The following is a 19,693-nucleotide window of genomic DNA, read 5'->3' as shown; positions in this document are numbered from 1 at the left end:
TTTGCATCTCACATCTCTTCCCTGTACCTCTCCCCAAAATAACACCGCAAATGTTGCTATTCCAGAGCATACATCAGGAACCTTTTACCAGTTCTTTCAGATACTACCTTTCAGGCAAGCATGGTGGCGTAGGCCTGTAATCCCAGAATTTAAGAGGCCGAGGCAGGAAGACTTACTGTGAGTTTCAGGCCAGACTAAACTGCATAGTGAAACCCTGTCTCAAAAACACACACAAAAAAAGAAAAAGAAAGAAAGAAAGAAAGAAAAAGAAAAAAAGAAACTGCCTTTCATATTGTTTTACTACAACACAGGTAAATAATCCACGGTTACCGCTATTTTATTGTTAGATTGATAATATCTGAGTTGAAGGCCCTGAAATGTAATCCAAAATTTAAACAGCTTAGAAATTTATAGCTCTGACAGCAGATGTCTTTCTTACCTGTATCAGTTAGGGATAACTAACTAGAATTGAAAATCATTTTCTCCTTGTGAATCTCTTCTCTGCCAGATTAATCCTCATGCTGAGAGCAGTCCATCTTTTATTCATATTTGACTTAACATTTTTTAGATCTACTTTTGGTTATGGAAACTGTTCTTAGAAACAGGCCGAGTGTTATTTATGCCTGTGTACCTCCTTCTTTATTCTGCAGCAAACAGCCCACAGGCACTGGTAGTGCATGAGTTACTTTTTGATTATGCACTTACTTCTTGGTTAGCTGTTTATTTATTTATTTTTTTTTGGTTTTTCTCCGGTACCGGGAACCGAACTCACGACCTTGCGCTTGCCAGGCAGGCGCTTTTGCCGCTGAGCTAAATCCCCAGCCCATGGTTAGCTGTTTATCACTCAGTCTTGTCAGTAATTCAGGAGGTAGAGTACATATACATTTAACCTGACCAAAAATGTAGGGACCATTTATCAACAGGTACTGTAGCATCTAGATGTTAGTTCAACTGCTTTACTAGTAAAGTTTCCTTCCAGTAAATAGACCAATAACTTGACCATTTCACCATTAAAAAAATTTAATGCATGATATGCTTGAAAAAGTGAAGTAGTTCGAAAGATTAGAAGAAGGAACATTGCCATACTAAGAACCAAGGCCCCAACACATGAACTCTCAAGGGAAACAGTCAAATCATTATCCAAGCCGTAGCGGTCACATTAAACTAGAAATGTATACTTCTAAGAGTTTTTTAATATTCCTATTGCACCGACTGCCTAATTGATTAAAGGATGCATTTGCCCTTTGACGAGTATTGATAGCTATTAACCAAAGTATTTTGTCCCGTTGTTTCATTGTTCCTTGTTTTTGTCTAACATTTGTGTTTTGTAACATGATCTTCTGAAAAGAAGTGTAGAATGTCAAGGCAAAATCATTGAGAAACGGAACATCTTTTCTTGAGCAATGTCAAGAATTAACATTTTCTAAAACTCTATTTAGAAATGATAGGGAGTTTTGCAGATGGGATCAGAAAAGCAAGATAACATCCTTTTCAAATCAGCCCTCCAATATTATAATAACTTTTTTCACTTAAACCATTCTGTATTTTAATTATTTTCTTTAGAGATATATCTTATCACAGTGAGTCACAGAAATTTGGTTTTGGCACTGGGTTTTTGAGACAGGGTCTTACTATATAGTTCAGGCGGACCTTGAACTCACTGTGTAGCCCCAGCTTGCCTCAAACTCGCAGCAATCGTCCTATCTTAGCCCCCCACGTGCTGGGATTACAGGCAGGTACCACCACATCTCACCAAACTTTGGCATGTTTTTTATTTTTGAATTTTACTTTATCTACCAGGAAATATTTTTTACCTAAGCAGGCTAACACGAAGCATACATACTTTGTGAGAGAGTAATTGTTAAGCTGTATTTTCATCCAGAAATAAATGGCTTGCGGAAACTTTTATATTTTAGTACACTAGAGCTTTATGAGGAGACTGTCCCCAGTATTCATGTGACAGATAAGAGTTAGGACTATAAAATGTGGAAGTCATGTACTTTAGTCCTCAAACTTACTAGATGCACCAAATACTGAGATTCATATAGCAGTAGCTCATGTGTAAGGTTCAGGATATTATGGGTGAAAAATTCCTTAGCAGTAGTGTTTGAAGCCAAAAGTTCTCAAATTGTTTTTCTTAAGTTACCGGCTACAAAGATACCAAGGTGTTCTAAATAAAAACTGCAGAAATGCCAGTGAACCACCTAAGTATCTATTAAATTTGCTAAAGGTGTCCTGTGGCTTAAAACACACTTCCTCTGATTTTAAATACTTGGAATCCTCTTGGAATAGCAAACATCTAATTTAGGAATTAAAACATAAGCTCATTGTACACTTTATATACTTTTTTTTTTTTTTTTTGGTCTTTTTGAGACAGGGTCTCACTATGCAGTTCAGGCTGGCCTTGAGCTCACTTTGTAGCCCAGGCTGGTGTTGAACTTGAAACTATTCTCTTGCCTCAGCTTCCCAAGTGCTAGGATTAGGGGCTGGGGATTTATCTCAGCGGCACAGCACCTGCCTGGCAAGCACAAGGTCATGAGTTCGATTCCTGGTACCGGAAAAAAACCAAGTGCTGGGATTACAGGTGTGAGCCACCACGCCTGGCATACCTTTTATTTAAGCTTTTGAAAGCCTAAATATAAACTATTATAAGCTGAAGGTATACTCTAATGTCTCTATGTTTTTATATATTATGATCATAATTCTAGCTCATTCGTTCTTAATTTGTGTCCTGATGACAAAGTATTCATACACCACATTCCTTAAGTGTATGCACGCACTCCTCTCGTGTTTTCTCATGAACAGAATTCATAGTGAAATCCTTCTCCACTGACCCCAAAATTCCTTCCCACGGGATTGCCAGATAGGACATTTGTCATTCTCTTCATCCTATCAGATCGGGTCAGTACTTTATGGTGCACTGCCTTTTGGAGGACTATCTGGGAAAATGCTCCTTTATAAAACTTGCAGAAAAAAGAAAAATCTATGTGTGGTAGTGCTCCTTCACTCTCCCTAGACTCGAGAATGATGTTTCTTCTCCCGACCCTTTTGAAGGATGCTGCGCTTGTAGGTTTTGAGCTGACAAAAGGCCCTTGGCTCAGAGAATTCTCTTGAAATAATATGATTTTAGAGTGTAAGTTCATCTGATCTGAGCCTTTCATTTTACAAATGAGGGACCTGATTTAGCATTGAGCTGAACAGTATTAGACAATTTTAGTTGAGTTACTTAAATTTCTCAGGTAATACTTTCTTTTACCCTATAAAACCCATCTTTAGTATTTATATGTATGTAAATATGTTTTTGAGGGAATTAAAACCTTAACCTTGAAATTTAGGAATGAATTTAATTAAACAGTTCATTTCTTTAGTTTTGAGCTCAAATCATAGTAGGCATAGGAATTTGGTTATTTGCAGGTATATTCCAAACCTGTTAGAGAATAAAAAGATTGCGTGTTAACTACCTGGTAGAGCTGATGCTAGGAAAACTTTGGATTTAACCTTTCCTCTCATAACTAAAATCATAGTGTTGTAATTTACTTCCACGTGAACAGTGGAGAGCATTAAAATCTGGACGTGAATATAACTAGCCAGATATGCCTGAACACTCACAGGGGTAAGCTGAAGTCAGCTGTAAACTGTAAGAGTCTCACTTAGGCATCCATGGGATTCAGCGCAGCGCTTTGGCATGGAAATGAGGACTGAGGAGCTGTGAATAGAGGAGAAGTGGAGGTGAAGAAAGATTATATGTTACAACTTTTTCTTTTCAATTTTGTAAAATTAAAAATCAAGAACCCGGGGCTGAGGATGTGGCTCAGTGGTAGTAGAGCTCTTGCCTGCCATGCACAAGGCCCTGGGCTCTATTTCCCAGCACCACACACACACACACACACACACACACACACACAATCAAGAAACAAAATAACATAGAACAGAAACAGAACCTCAGTAGACTTTTTTCCAAACTTGGCTAAAGGACTTGGCTGCTAAGCACTGTGTCTTTAGCAACTCTTTTACTACATAGTAGTTGGCTAAAAATGGGGCTGCTCTAATTTGGCATTTACATGGCTATCCATGTTCAAAAGGGAGAAGATGATTCTCTCTTCTGTTCATTCCACTGTGTTAGTCAAATTGGTCTTTTTCTGCCTCCGGGGATAAATTCATCTAAAAACAGGAATATTTTAATGTACCTAGTTTAAAAAAAACCAAACCTATGTATTTTCACTTATTTATTGTTGATAAGAAATGATTATAATTTCAGAATATTGTAGTCTTGGTCGTCTCTCTACTCAGGACATTTTCAAGGCGCACTGTACTTAGCACATATCTCGGTCCTAGCCGACTTGTTAAAAGGGCACTGTTATAAATTAATGTAATGCACACACCACGAATCACTACCTCCACCACCTCCCAAACCTGTAAGGTAGTAATTTTTTGTTGTATTTCTCAAAGAAGATTGACCTGCATCATGTATTTAATTAGCCAACTCCATGCTGTGCTAGCAGAAATGTCCCAAATAACAGAAACCATGAAGATCTCAAAGAAATATGGTAGTATATTAGTGCAGTTTTTTCTAAAACCTTTCATTGGAAGTTTTGCTTACCTATAGGCTAATTTCTTTCAAGTTTGGGGCATGTGTTCATTTGCATGGCAATGTTTTTGATATAGGAAGTTAAAACTCATTTCATGGCCTGCTCTAAAGTATTGCGGGGCCAGTATGTATGATTCCTGGAAATTATTGAGAATTATTGGTAAGCAGAGTTAATACACTATATTCATACCTTGCATACTTCTGCTATTGGCTACGATGATATTTTGGGCAGCAGCAACCAATGCTAATGGGTTATTGTCCTCTGGCAGTAATTTAGCAGACCTTTTATCTTGTATAGCTAATTAATGACTATAGTTATTTCATTTAACATACACTTAAATTGAATAAAAAAGATTTACTTATTAATAGTAAATAAATAAGATTTTATTGATATAATTCACATACCATACACTTTACCTATTTAAAATGTTCAAGTCAGTGGTTTTTAGTGTATTCATAAACTAACTATAGACACAGTCCACTGTAGAACAGTTTTATCACTCCAAAAAGAAACTCCATGCATATTAGTGTCATTTTCCATCCTCCCCTTCTCTCCCCGTTCCCCAGCACGAGGCAATGGCTTCTCTACTTTTCTGCCTTTGCTGATTGTCCTAATCCAGGTGTTTCATATAAATGGATGTGTGTATTGTCTTTTTATTTTTTTATTTTTTTAGATAAGACTTCACTATGCAGTTCAGACAGGCCTCAAACTCACTTTGCAGCCCAGGCTGGTCTCAAACTTGCAACAACCCTCCTGCCTCAACCTCCCAAGTGCTGGGATTATAAGCGTGCACCACCATGCTTGGCTTCATTTAGCATATTTTGAAGATTCATCCACATTGTCACATATATCAGTACTTATATTGCTATTTATGGCCAAAATTTGTTTTTAAAGATTATTTTGGTGTTTTCTTCCCCTGAACCGTTCTTTCACTTTTCATTGTGTAATAAACTGTAAAGTTTTCAGTCATATTACTGAGATTTCAAAGAATAAGCCAATTCATCTCTGTGAGCTACAAAGCAATCATGGTCTTGAGTATTTCACAGTTGACATATGAGAAGAGTTTGGGGGGCTTTTAAAAATATTTTCAGAAAAAAAATTTATTTTCAGAAAATGTGATCTTAGGTACTGCCAGTGGCAAACCCAGAAGAACCAGGCCCTTCACTGTGACTAAAAGTTTAATCCATTTCAATATAATTTGTATCATTAGCATTTTTTTTTTTACATTTAAAAAACTTTAGGCCATTTCTATGCTTTCACTAGTGATTCTTCATTAGCAAGTACCAATATATTATCAGAAATAAGATTCTCGGTCCATCCGTTCATTATAGATTTATAAACATCCGTTCCTTTATAGATTTATAAACATCAAAATGCATGAAGTTCTGTTACTGGCTACAAAAAGGCTTGTATGTGCGGTGTTAATCTTTTTCTCTTTTTGTTTATTTTTGGACTTGTGTCTTCTTCAGGATCCTTCAAAAAATACTTCATGCAAAAGGTCAGTATCCCTTTCTCAGACTCCCTTATGCTGTATGTCATGTCTGGCCAGAATTCCTCTGTAAATACACGTGCACAACATAAGAGCACAGTTTGATAGCTAACTCTTCTTCATAGTTTCAAACACCGTGACCGAAGTAAAAGGCCTTGAGTCATTTTAAAGCTTGGGGTGACACGAGTAAGGGGCCCGTATGCGTGGCAAAGTGACCGCTGCTAAGTCCAGGCCTGGGTGTCTGTGGCTCAGCCCAGCCGTGTGGCTCCCCTAACACTTCAGTCGTAAGCGGCACAGTCACTCTGTAAGGTGGGTGCTGTTATTACGTCCTAGAAGAAAAGGTGGTTAGTCACTTTTAGGAATTTGGGTTTTCTTAAAGGTTTACTTGGGCAAGGGGTACAGCTCAGCAGTACAGAACCTGCCTGGCAAGCGCAAGGTCCTGAGTTCGATTTCCAGTACTAAAAAACAAAACAAAACAAAGCAAAAGTTTATGTAGGTCTCTTGAGTAAACCAAGTAATATAATAGTATTGGGTTTGAACAGTATAAATTACCATCCCATAAAAGTTTCTACCTGAGATAACTGTGGAATCCTTGGCTTGGAAAAAAATCTTCACAGACCTTTTTTTTTTGTCTTTTTGAGACAGGGTCTCGCTGTACAGTTCAGGCTGGCCTTGATCTCACTTTGTAGCCCAGGCTGGTCTTGAACTCGCAATGATCCTCCTGCCTCATCCTCCCGAGTGCTGGGATTACAGGCGTGTGCCACCACATCTGGCGTTCATAGAGATTATTTAGAATTATCTATTATGGTTTTTGTTTTTTTTTGTTTTTTTTTTAGAAGACAGGGGTCTCACTATGTAGCCCAGGCTGGCTTGGAACTCATGGCAATCCTCCTGCCTCAGCCTCTGGGGTTCTGGGATTATAGGCGTGTGCCAGTGTACGTGGCCCCTATATCTTTTGGAGATTTCAAAGTATTTGAGAAAAAGACAAAGCATGCCCCCTCTAAAATATTGTCTTTTATTTGAAGTAAAACACAATATAAAAAACCACAAACTATTAGTAAATTCAGTTTTAATAATAATGACTTAGGCTCAGCAAAAAGCTACATAATTTGAAAATATAAGCTATAAAGCTGTAGTAGATTTTATGATATGCCTAATACTGATTACACTGTTATGGAGAATACATGAAGAATTCTTGCACATGAACTTTTAAAAGATAAGTCAATAAAAAGTAAGAGAAAGAACTAAGCACATTATAGAAGAAGAAACACAAATATAAGCATGTAGAAAAAAAGGTTTAATGTCATTCATCATCAGAGAGATACAAATTAAAATTACAGGTACACACCCACATTGGCAAAAGTTTTAAATTCTGAAAATAAGAATTTGGGAAATGGACTGGCAAGGCTCTTGAGCACCCCTAAGGGAAATGTAAATGGATGCACTTGGCTTGGAAAACAATTTGGCATTATCTAGTAAATTTAACAGTGTGAATCAGCTCATTTCTAAGGATGTGCTCAGTGGACAGGCCAGATGTAGAGGCGCATTCCAGCTGCTCAGAGGCTGAGGCATGAGTGTCACTTAACCCAGGAGTTTGAGAACAGCCTGAGCACGATAGTGAGACCCTTTCTTCAAAAGAAAAAGAATAATTGCTAAGGAAGCAAACATTTTATTGGGTTAGGACAAAAATAACGATTATTAAATAATAAAAAAATATGGCTAAAACGCCAGCTGAATCAAAGACTTAAAGAAAAGAAAATTTAGGATAGGTGTGGTGGTACACGCATGTAATCCCACCACTGAGGAAGCTGAGATAGGAGGATTGCCACCAGGTCCAGGCCTGCCCAGGCTACAGAGTGAGTCTAAGAGCAGTCTGAACTACATAACAAGACCTTTTCTCAAAAAAAACCCCAAATCAAATAAACAAACAAAAAATCAAAAAAAGGAAAAAACCTTTAAATGGGCAAGGGTAGCCAGGCATGGTAGTGTGCATGTATATACCTGTGTAATGCCAGCAGTCTGAAAGGCTGAATCAGGAGTATCACAAATTCGGTGGGGCCGGGGATATAGCTCAGGGGCATGAGGGCCTGCCTGGCAAGCGTAAGGTTCTGAGTTCGATTCCCGGTACCCTCCCCTGCAAAAAAAAGGTAAAAAGAAAAAAAAAACAAACCCATCTCAAAATACAAAATAAATAAATAAATGAATAAATAAGGCTGGGGATGTAGCAAAGGCTCTGGGTTCCACCCCCAGTACCACCAGGAAAGGAAGAGCTAGATGTGGTAGTTCATGCCTGTAACCCTGGCACTCAGAAGGCTGAGACCAGAGGATCACCACCAGGCCAGCCTGGGCTACTCAGTGCATTCAAGACGGGCCAAATACACAGCAAGACCCTTTCTCAAAAACAAAGAAGGTGGGGGCATGTGTGCCCAAGTACACTGGGAGTATGTACAAGAATGTTCATAGCAACATCATAAAAGATACTCAGACATTGGGAACTATCCAAATATTCATTCAATAATAAAGTCAATGAATAAATTATGGTATGTTCATGCAGTAAAAATAAATAGATCATAACTAAGTGCAGTAACTCCACCCAGTAACCTGGATAAATCTCCAAGAAGAAAATTCTGTCTTATATCACCCTTAGTGCAGCAAAATGTGTTTTCTTCTCTCCTCAGTGGCAACTAAGTAGTAGGAAAGATTATTATGAAGATTGATGGCCCGCTATTGTTTTTTGCACTGAGGGCTTTTTCTTTATTGTTTTCTCAAGGATCCTGTGCTGGGGCTCTCTGGTCTTTTGTTGTTATTCTTCAAAAGGCCTGAGTTCATTTCTCTTCTGGGGAGAGTACATGAACTTTCCCATGTGCTGCGTTGCCCTTACACATGCCTTCTTGATTAATTTTTGTAACAGGCTGCCTGGCCGACTACTAAACTTGTTCAGAGTAGCTTTCTGCCTTACTTCAGTGTACAGGGTGCTAGGCGTGTTTAGGCAAAGAGAAGTGTGTTTGTTACGATCTTCAGCTGGAATTTTTGGCTTTTAATACCAAGACTGGCTGTGTTCTATGCGGAGGGGCAGCCAGGTCATTTGGGTCCTGGTTTCCCACTGTAAAGCTCGTGGTGCGGGCATACTCCACTACAGATGGATTATTTTAGGGAGAAGGGTTGCTGTTCCGAAACGCTCCAGGAAAGTTACCTGTGGTACTTCCTAAGGCAACTACTATTTGCTTAACTCTCGAGATCTATGGTTATGTTCTGTATATGTGCATCCTTTTTAGTGTCCAAACTCAACCAGAGATCAAGGGGACGGTTTAGAGTCAGACCGCCTGACCAGCTTGTGATTTGGAGTGCAAAGATTGTGTCTCCTGTGTGTGGGAGGAGGATAGTGGTTTCATAGGGTTGTGGTAAGGATTAAACTCTTAAAATACGTGTGAAGCAGACAAAGTATTGCTGGTAGTTGGATTAGATACTGCTTCAATGGGATAGACGTGGAAATACCTATACATATATACACTTACATAATGGTATTTTTTCCTACTTAAAACTGTTCATTTGGGTTGGAAGTGTAGCTCATTAGAGTAGTCACCTAGCATGCGTGAGGCCCTAGGTGCAATCCTAACATGGGGGAAAATTAATTATGTATGAAAAACACCTTTATGTATGTGTGTGATACTGCAGATTGAACCTAGGGCCTTGCCCGTTAACGTTAGACAAGTGCTCTACTTATGTCCCCAGTTCAATATGTGAAAAATAAAAGCACAAAGAAGAAAAACAACTCTTTTAGTGGGGTGTCTTTAAAGTCAGGGTTTTAACTGTAGTTCAGGCTGTTCTTGAACTCACTCTGTAGTCCAGGCTGGCCTTGAACTCACTCTGTAGTCCAGGCTGGCCTTGAACTCACTATGTAGTCCAGGCTGGCCTTGAACTCAAGGCGATCCTCTTGCCGCCTCCTCCTAAGTGCTGGGATTATAGGCATGTGCCACCAGACAGGCTGTAAAGAAGAAAAAATTTATCTAAACTGTCCATAATCTGATAACCCAGATATAAGCATTGTATGTCTTTGTAGAAACACCTATAGACATGTGTATGTGTATCTTTTTGGATATTTTATCCTTTTTTAAAAAGTTACTTTTTAATATTGGCACTCCAAAATAGTTTGAGTATGCCAGGCTTGGTGGCACAGGCCTGTAATCCCAGCACTTGGGAGGCTGAGGCAGGAGGATTGCCATGAATTTGAGGCCAGACTGGGTTACATAATGAGTTCAAGCCAGTCTGAACTACATAGTAAGACCCTGTTTCAAAAGACAAAGGGCTGGCACAGCACCCGCCTGGCAAGCGCAAGGTCATGAGTTCAATTACTGGTACCAAAAACAAAATGAAAACAAAAAAACAAAAACAAAAATAGTTTGGGTTTTTTCCCAACTACTATGTGATTAAAAACAATTAAATTTCAAATCAAAACTGCTTACCCACGTAAGTATTAGAATGTTAATTCTGAAAGATAGTGTACGTTTGCTATAAAATACTCACGTCATTGCTTTTTTCCCATTTCTAGTTGCTGGTCATATTGGATTTTACCCATTGTAGGCGCTGTTCTCCTAGGTTTCCTGTATCGTTACTACACTGCGGAAAGCAAATCTTCCTGAGGAGACCTTGTTGAAGCGTGGGAAACACATCCACTTGGGAGTGAAAATTAGAGACTTGCTTGGGGGGCTACGGCAGTGCCCCTCGAATCCTGCCAATTGCATTCTTCCCCTTTAGAGCCAAGACGGTTGACCAGACACCCAACTCCAATGTGGGACCAGTGTCCACCCTCTCTCAGAGCCTTACGCCCAGCGCGCCTGCTCACCCCCGAGTCCTGGCCAACACTCATTCTTGTCACTGGTTTCCACAAGTCCCTTACACTGTACAAGTTTATGTTGCTGATTGAAGTTCACATGCTGTGTTGACGTCCCCCTGTGGGAAATCTGCCTGCTTTCCGATACTTGAATACCCATGAGAGATTCTTTTTGTTGTTGTTGTCATTTTTTGAGACAGCGTCTGGATGTATAGTTCAGGATGCCCTCAAACTTGCGGCAAGCCTCCCAAGCGCTGGGATTACAGGTGTGTGTCACCACGCCCAGCTCCCATTAGAGATTCTTATCAGGGTAGCACTCTGGTTTTGAAATGTTTCTTATTCCATTTTTTAAAAATCTTTTTAAAATTCTGATTTGATTCTATTAACCATAAGCGGTTTCAGTTGTGAAGTAAAAGTGCATACCTATTATTTACAATATGACGGCCAAATGACCTTGCTCCTTACCTGTGTATTAAAGTTGGAGAGAGCTGTGTGGTCACCTGCCTTCCAGGCTAGTGTAGCTGGCAGCACCTCCGCCCCTCAGCCCAGCCGATTTCCTGGGGTGCTGGACAAAACTGCTCTCCTCTGCTCTCGGGGCTGGGAGCAGCCGGCAGAAGAGTGGAATGGACTGGGTGGGCTAATTGAACCCTGGCAAAAGAAGAGTGTTTCCTTTTTTTGTCTTTTTGAGACAGGGTCTCGCTATGCAGTTCAGGCTGACCTTGAGCTCACTTTTTAGCCCAGGCTGGCCTCGAACTTGCAGTAGTCCTCCTGCCTCAGCCTCCTTAGTGCTGGGATTACAGGTGTGTGCCACCACGCCTGGCTCTGAGTCATCTTTTTTTAAAAAATATTTTTAAAACACTAGTTTAGGGAGGAGTTTAGACCAAAACTTTTTTCTTGTTTGGTACCAGCTTCTAATCATCTCTCTCTTTTTGTCCTCTCTTATTGGTAAAAGTATAAGTGTATAATTATGTCTATAGAGCTTTACCAAGGATTCTTACTGCTTTTTGTATATTGATTAGCAAACTTTTGATTCCTCTGTACAAAAGCAACAGACCCAGTGAAATAACTTCCATATAAGATGTCATTTGAAAATGAAAGATCATGACAAGAGACCGTTTTCCATTCCATCTGTATTTTTACTTCCATGACTCCAACTTGTGGTTTTGTTTTACTCAAAATAAACAATTAAAAAAAAAAACCAAAAAACTGGTAGGGTTTTTTTTTTTTTTTTGATTTATATGTTTGTCTCGGTGAAAAGTAGGTTATTTAGAATTCTGTTGCCAGGATTTTGGTGGCATCTTTGCTTTTATTTTTTCCCTCAGGGAAGCACCTGGGTAGAGTCTGCTGGCTGTTTTCTGCCAGTAGCTTTGAGTTTTCTCCCCATCCTTGGAGGATTACCTGTCTGGTTCTGGGCCAGGGTCATATCACGCAGGGAACAGCTGGGTTGAAGTACCACAGACACGGCCCGGGATCAAGTTTGCCAGGGAGTCAACAAGACAGGAAACTGTCGGGCAAACCAGAGCCCACCCATGCCAACTCCTAAGAAAAAGTTCAAACCAGGTCTTGTATCCAGTGATTTACAGAGGAATGAATTCTGAATCCATCAAGGTAGTATTAAGCTTTTCTTTGCATACTATGATACTTGGGAGTAACTTCGGGCTGATGTTTAGATATCACATATGTTTTAATCAAACTATATCTTTAGAAAATATTTACAAAATTCTAAGATGCTACTTGATGAAAATGGACTGAAAAATGGTTCTTGCATGACGGTGCGACTTGATGCGCCTCTGTTTAAGCACAGGCAGGGGGAGAGGGGGGCTGGGGATTTAGCTCCGCGGCACCGCGACTGCCTGGCAAGCGCGAGGTGGTGAGTTCGATTCCTGGTATCGGGGGGCGGGATGCGTAAGCACACGCAGGGTCTCCTGAGCTCAGGGTTGCGGTGTAACCGCCGTAGGAGGTCAGTTGTGTGATCACATGGAGTAGTACGCTCGTCGGCGCAGAGGGGAAGGGCAGAGGCGCACTGAGGCGCAGGAAAGGCTCCCTTCAGGCTGAGATAACGGTAAGCCAGAAGATAACTTGGGTCAGCTGTAAGTGTGTTGCAGTCTCTAAAACGGAATGAAAAAATCTGACTTATAAGAAATGTTAAAGAACTATGGTCTGGAGCAAAATTGCTGTTTATATTTTATATTTCATAGGGTAAACAATTCGAAAAGTATGTTTTTCTATTCCATATTGTTTTTTTTTCCTGTTTATATTTGGACTGGTTTTATGCTGAGAGCCAGAGGGAAAAATCTTTCAGGCTTTGTCTGTACTGTCCGTGGAATCTACCCCGTACCCGAGGCCCCTTTTGAACTACTGCTAATGTGGTATCGCTTTGTATTATAAAGAACACTTTATGTCCGTTTACTGTAATCCTGCCTACATGCACAGCAAGGTGGAGGTTCCTGAGTGAGGGTTTGCAGGGGCTTGTCTCATCAATGCAGGACACGGCAGACAGCACGCTACAGCGTGTACAGTGCAGCACCCTCGCCAAGTCCGGCAGAAAGGACTTCTGTGGAGAAATAGACTGGAACTCTCAAAACAGTCTTGCCGCCAGTAGGTCTTGAAAAGCCAGCCGTTAGTGGACAGTGTCCCCTGGTCTCCCGGGTGTTTGGCTGTCTGTTTTGTTCTGAGGAGGACCAGCCACCGCTGCGCACCGCACTGTCCACGCAGTGGCTGTGATCGCAGAAGAGAAATTTTATGCCACCAAAATGTAGGCTGTGCGTGCCCATCCTCCAGAATCCCCCAGGCCCTGGCTCGTCGGAACTGTTTCTCACTTCGAGACAGCTTTTACATTTATAAAGATGAGAAAGCGATGGGAACGAAACGTATATTGTGTTTAGATCTCCTCACGTGACCACTGAGGCAAACAAACGTTCATTCGAAGCCATCATTTGAGCTTGCGGGGTTCTTTTACCGGTTGTCATAAATGCTTGCGTTGTGAAATAGTACTGCTGGGCTCGTGCTCACTTAGTGCCGATGGGGAGCGACAGACCAGGTCGTCGTTACTGACGGCATCTCATGCTTAAAATCTGAAGTGATAGCTACCGGGTTAAATTCCGTTTTAGGAGACTGAGATGCAGAACAGTAATGGTTTTTACCTCCTACTCTAGAGAAACAGATGCAGACCTGTCTTGTCTCGACAAGAAATCGATTTTATTAACCATCCCATTCTGCTGCCAGATATCACAAAAGTAATGGGGAGTTTAGTCACGTTTGGCTTCCGTGCTCTGAAGACGCCAGGTTTGGAATTTGTGGGGGTGATGGAGGAGGCGGGTTCCAAAGAAGCCGAGAGATTGGCGCCGTCCCTTAGCCTGTATCCACATCTTACTCGTGGGTTCTAGTAGCTGCCCCTTGCCCGGGCCTATCTCCTGTATTTGCTATTTGGGCAAAACATTATTTCATTTATTTTGCTTTTTTTGCTTCCCGCTCGACTGTGAATGAATATAACATTCTTTTAATTAGTACTAACGTTCCGTCTGTGTATTCAATAATGGCGTTTGTTTACCTAGTTTATTTCAGCATTTTTGAACAAAGATCTTTGTCTCTTGCTGGAATGTGCACACTGACTGTTTGTGAGGCCCACACACAATAAAGACACTGTTTTCCTTTTCTTGCCATGGCTACAGTTGTTGTTTTGTTTTTGGCTTTTTAAATTTTTTTGAAGTGCAAAAGTGATGCTGTGTAATCCTCAGGTGACCTGGATAAACATGATTCGGAAGCATGAAACTCAGCCAGCCCCGAGCCGGTACCATGTTGAGTGGAATCCGGTGGAGAATTCTGTTGTCCTTCTGGGTTCTTGCTGCTGTTCTTTGCTGAAAGTGAGTTTCTTACTTGATAATCATGAGATGCAAAAATAAAGGCTTTTACCATATTAATGGATGCCAAGCGGGAACCAGGTAGACAGTTTGAGGTTCAGTTTCTGCTGAACCCGTCTGATAAAAAGAATCCAGTACAAAGTAATAATGTTTTCTTATCTGCAATGCCAGGCTCCAAACGATTGTTTTTCTTGGAAATAGCTAAGCTATCAGGAAAAATTAAGCAGAGAAATGGAGGGTCTAGTGACTGTGTTAATAAAACAAGGGAAATAAACCACTTTCATAATTACCCATAAAGCACACTGATAGCCTTCTAACATTACTAACATTATATGAGATTCCTGATGAAAGGTGCTTCATTGAGACTTAGATATTTTTCACTAACACAGGAATTGAGCATTATTAACAGGAAAGAATAGCTCCATTCTTACTACCAGCGTTTTAAATCTAATTTTTAATCTTTGATACTAATAAGAATCCCTCATCAAAGCATTTTTCCTCATGCTGAGTTTGTAGTCGCTACTGACATTCTGGCTGATTGATGATAAACTGAGGTGGAAGATTGTGTGACCCTCAAATCCCTTGAAAAACTGTAGGCGTGTGTGTGCATGTGTTTGTGTGTCTGAGGGTAGAACCTAGAACATTGTCCATGTTAGGCAAGTGCCATCCCACTGAGTCACATCTCCAGCCCTGAAAACAATTTCTTGAGTCTAATTTAGATTTGGACTATGAGGGCCGGGGATATAGCTCAGTGGCACACGCCCCTGCCTAGCAAGTACAAGGTCCTGAGTATAGTATAGCTCAGTGGCACACGCCCCTGCCTAGCAAGTGCAAGGTCCTTTGATTCCCAGTACCAAAAAAAATATATAGATTTGGACTATGTTGTTAGAAACAACTTTTGCTAAGAGGTAGCCTATAAAGCATAGAGACTAATAGATTAGCCAGGCATGTGCCATAGTCCTATAATGCCCACTGCTCAGGAAGCTGAGGCAGGAGGATCTCAGTCTGGGTAACTTAGTGAGACTCTCAAAAAGTGCTGGGGATATAGCTCAATAGTAGCACCCTTGTCTAGCATGTGATAGATTGAATTCCCAGCATAGTAAAAAATAACATTTAAAAGAAAAATTTTTGAGGATTACAGGTTTTTTTTTTTGCCTTTTTGAGACAGGGTCTCGCTATGCGGTTCAGGCTGACCTTGAGCTCACTTTGTAGCGCAGGCTGGCCTTGAACTTGCAAGGATCCTCCTGCCTCAGCCTTCCAAGTTCTGGGATTATAAGCGTGCGCCACCATGCCCGGCGAGGATTACAGTGTTGATGAAATTCTTAAAGAGCACAGATGAAAAGCCCTTATATAATTTCACCCTGGATAAGATTTAACCTGGAGCTGGCATGGAAGCTTGTGCACATAATCAGCTTCTTGGGAGGCTGAAGCAAGAGGATGGCAAGGTTAAGTGGCCTGGGCAGCTTAGCTAGGGAGGTAGCTAAGGGCTAGGGATGTAGCCCAGTTATTGTTATAACGTGAAAGGACTGGAGTCGGAGAGAGCACGACTGAGTGCAGATATGAATGCTGTGTATTAGAATGTAACGTGACGTATCTGACCCGTAAGTGCCAGTCTCAGGGCTGTTTTCCCTTATTTACTCCCAACCCTAATCTCTGTGACTGAAACATTAGTGTTAACTTTTAGAGCCCCATGGGGGCTGGGGGTTATAAGTCACCAGCACAGCACCTGCCTGGCAAGTGCAAGCTGCTGAGTTCAGTTCTCCGTACCCGCCCCCAAATGCTGTGTGCTTATCGGGACTGGGGATGCGGCTCAGTGGTAGAGCTCTTGGCTTGCATGCACAAGGCGCTAGGCCTGGAAGAGTAAAGCTAAGCCAGTCCCAGTTGCTTGAATTTCATTTTCCATAAAGACGCTTACTTAGGATTTTTATTCCAGTTTTTCAGAAGTGGAGGTGGGATTCGCTTGTAGAACAATGGAATTATGTTTGCCAGGAAAATAAATCCCACAGATTTGCCCGCTCTGATTTTACTACCTAAGAACACTAACAGGGACAAATAGAGATTGAACTGGGAGAGGCTAAGCCATGATCAAAGCAGGAAAGCGAGAGCTTCCCAACTCTCCCAGTTTGACCCCCTTTTCTGTGGTTTCCTCACCCCTCCCCGTTGTGGATTTTCCCGTAGTTCTCAGCCTGTCTCGCCCTCCTTCCTTTGCCCTGTGGTTTTACTCTGTAAAGGACAAGCCAGCACCGCAGTGTGCGTCTCTTCATCTTTAAGTTCTGGTGCCAAACTGTATCCAACAGTGTGTCTTAGAAATCATTTGGGGTTTTTTTGTTGTTTTTTTCTGGTACCGGGAATCGAACTCATGACCTTGCGCCTGCCAGACAGGTGCTGTGCCCCTGAGCTAAATCCCCAGCTAGAAATCATTTGGAAGAAATAAAATTTGTTCAGTTAGAATGTGCAAGTAAACTAGTGCAGTTTCACTTGAACATCTCTAGCACCTTTATTTAAAGCTATATTCTACTTCGGACATTTCATGCAAACCAATATATTTGCTCTTTAAAGGTCCTGAGTTAGTTTAAATTGGGTTCCTGAAACCCACCAGTTCTGACTGCTACGGCTCCTGTAACTTCTCTGACCTTAAATTGTCTGCCTTGGTAATATCCTTGGGAGGCTCTACCCTTCCAAATAAATCTAAGCTCCCATCCATGGAGTTTGCAGAAACTCCACGCAGTCTCCCATCTTTGGAAAGAAGAAATATTCTTCGTCACAGAGTATTAGCTTAGAGTAAGATGCAGAAACCAATTTACAGTAACAGGTAAAAGAGAAATGGCGTGGGAATCAGAAATGAAAGCGTGTATCTGCTGGAGTGCAAGGGAAGCAAGCACAGCTGGCTCTTACGCAGAACTAGACTGGGAGCCGGAAGACCAAGAGGAAGCAGTGTGTGTGTGTGTGTGTGTGTGTGTGTTTGTGTAAACATCTTCCTTAACGAAAATGCTTGCATGGAAGAGTCTTCTGTACCCCTCAAGGTGCAGCATTATGCTGGGCCAGGACGGCTAAGTGGATTCCAGTTTTTGGTTCGCTTGTTTGTCTTTTGCAGTACTGGGGGTTGAACTCAGGGCCGTGGCACTGAGCTCATCTCCAGGCCTTTAAATTTTTTTTTTCTTTCAAATTTTAAGACCAGATCTCTTGCTAAGTTGCCCAGCTTGGGCTTGAACTTGCAGTTCTCCTGCCATGGCCCCCGAGTGCTGGGATAGAGGTTACAGCACCACACCCAGCAGTATGGTTTATTGTGAACCCTCAGCATTGAAACCTACCATAACCCTCCCTGCCATCGATCACCTGCAACAGAACTGAGGGTTCAGGGGAGTGTGGCGCACAGTGGGACAGGAAGACCTCTGCCCTGAAAGCCTCCACCCACTAAAAGCAGGTCACATTCAGAGAATCAGGAAACATGAAAACTCCGCAGCCAGCCTGTAAACGGTAACACCTTCAGAAGGAAAACGTCTTGTAACCAGAGTTCTCTGTGCCGCCAGACTACACGTCAAGCTTAAGTACAGAATGAAGTCATTTCAGACATGCATGGTATCAAGAAATTTCATCTCTGGTGTCTTTTCTTTGTGATCCTCCAAGGGATATACTGTACAGAACGGAAGATAAATAAATGAATAAATAAATGTTATTTTGAAAATGTAAGCCAGATAGAACAGCACACCCTTGTACTCTCAGTTACTCAGAAATGTGAGGCGGGAAGGACTGCACATCTGAGGCCAGGCTGAGCAACTTACGGAGACCCTCTCTCACAAAAGTAAAATAAAACGGGTTTGGGGGTATCACTCAGTGGCAGAGTCCTTGCCTAGCGTATGGGAGGCCCTCAGTTCATTTCCCAGTTCTGCAGCAAAACAAAGAAACATTTAAAGGAATGAACCAAGGGTGAGAAAGATGATTCTGGAAAAAGGGGGAAAGTGAAGCGAACTCCCAAGATGATGAATGCGCAGGTGGAGTTGCATAACCAGTGCAGGTAGCTGTAGGAAGACGGTGCTCCAGGAAAGACAGCTGCCACAACTGATAGGTTTTCCACTTTTTTCCCATAGGAAGGTTTGAGCGATAAATTGATGGTACAACACACCAAATAAATGTGGAGATAGCCAATGATTTCCTCCCCAAAACAGCCCCAAAATGGATGTACAAAAAAGAAAATGTGATCGTAGAACTGTGTTTACATAGATGCTTACCAAAAATAACTGACAATATTAGAAGAATAACCAAAGGAGGGCCTATGTAGGATCATAGTATAAGCAAGCGAGCCCGTAATATCTTTGTCTAACGGAAAATGCTTTGATAAATCACAGTGTCAACATGTTCTCCATGTATGGAGGTATCTGCCAGAAGAAACACTTCGAAGAGTTGTTTTTCTGTGGTCAGCATTGGGGGTAGGGAGAGACAGGGCACGAGACCACTTGTTTTGGAAGCTCTCGGGCTTTACAGGCTCACGAAGTGCCCACCTCTTCCAGGCCCAGCTCTGCTCCAGTTGCAAGGCGGAAACCTGGCGGGGACCGCGGGGTGCTCTTTGTTACTGATAAGAACAAAGTTGAAGAATGCATCTTAGACTAGAGCAGGGGAATTTCTGACCTTCCCCCAGTGAACAGGGCCAGTGTAGCTGTAGTCTGTCGGCCCTGATGGGAGAGGAAGACGCTTGCCTCCTACGGCAGGCCCTGTGTCCGCCCAGCTTCCAGCACCGAGGAGCGCCACGGAGACAGAGGCATGCGCTGAGGAAACTTAACTCCTTTTTCCAAAATTCACCACCACATCCCGGACTCACTTCTCCCGGGGCAAGGACCCAGTGAGGCCGTCCCCTAGACGGGGGGGAAGAGTCGGGTTCCCCCAGCAGAAGACTCAACTTTGTGGGCGTGCACATGTGATTATATAT

General features: G+C 41.8%; 1 protein-coding gene across 1 annotated transcript in view; it reads left to right on the top strand.

Annotated features, from left to right (window-relative positions):
• The window catches only part of LOC102026979 (cytochrome b5 type B), a 31,276-nt gene extending 19,763 nt beyond the window's left edge, over nucleotides 1-11,513 (top strand). Inside the window, exons 4-5 of the mRNA XM_005403554.2 lie at nucleotides 6,059-6,087; nucleotides 10,628-11,513. Coding sequence (XP_005403611.1) covers nucleotides 6,059-6,087; nucleotides 10,628-10,718 — 120 coding nt within the window. The 3' untranslated portion in view covers nucleotides 10,719-11,513. The remainder of the gene's footprint in view (nucleotides 1-6,058; nucleotides 6,088-10,627) is intronic.
• The last annotated feature ends 8,180 nt before the right edge of the window (nucleotides 11,514-19,693 follow it).

The sequence above is a fragment of the Chinchilla lanigera genome, unplaced genomic scaffold, assembly GCF_000276665.1.
Source record: "Chinchilla lanigera isolate Chin_1 unplaced genomic scaffold, ChiLan1.0 scaffold00083, whole genome shotgun sequence".
In the NCBI taxonomy this organism is placed as follows: domain Eukaryota; kingdom Metazoa; phylum Chordata; class Mammalia; order Rodentia; family Chinchillidae; genus Chinchilla; species Chinchilla lanigera.
Note: the sequence above shows the minus strand (reverse complement) of the source record. Positions and strands in the feature narration are given on the sequence as shown.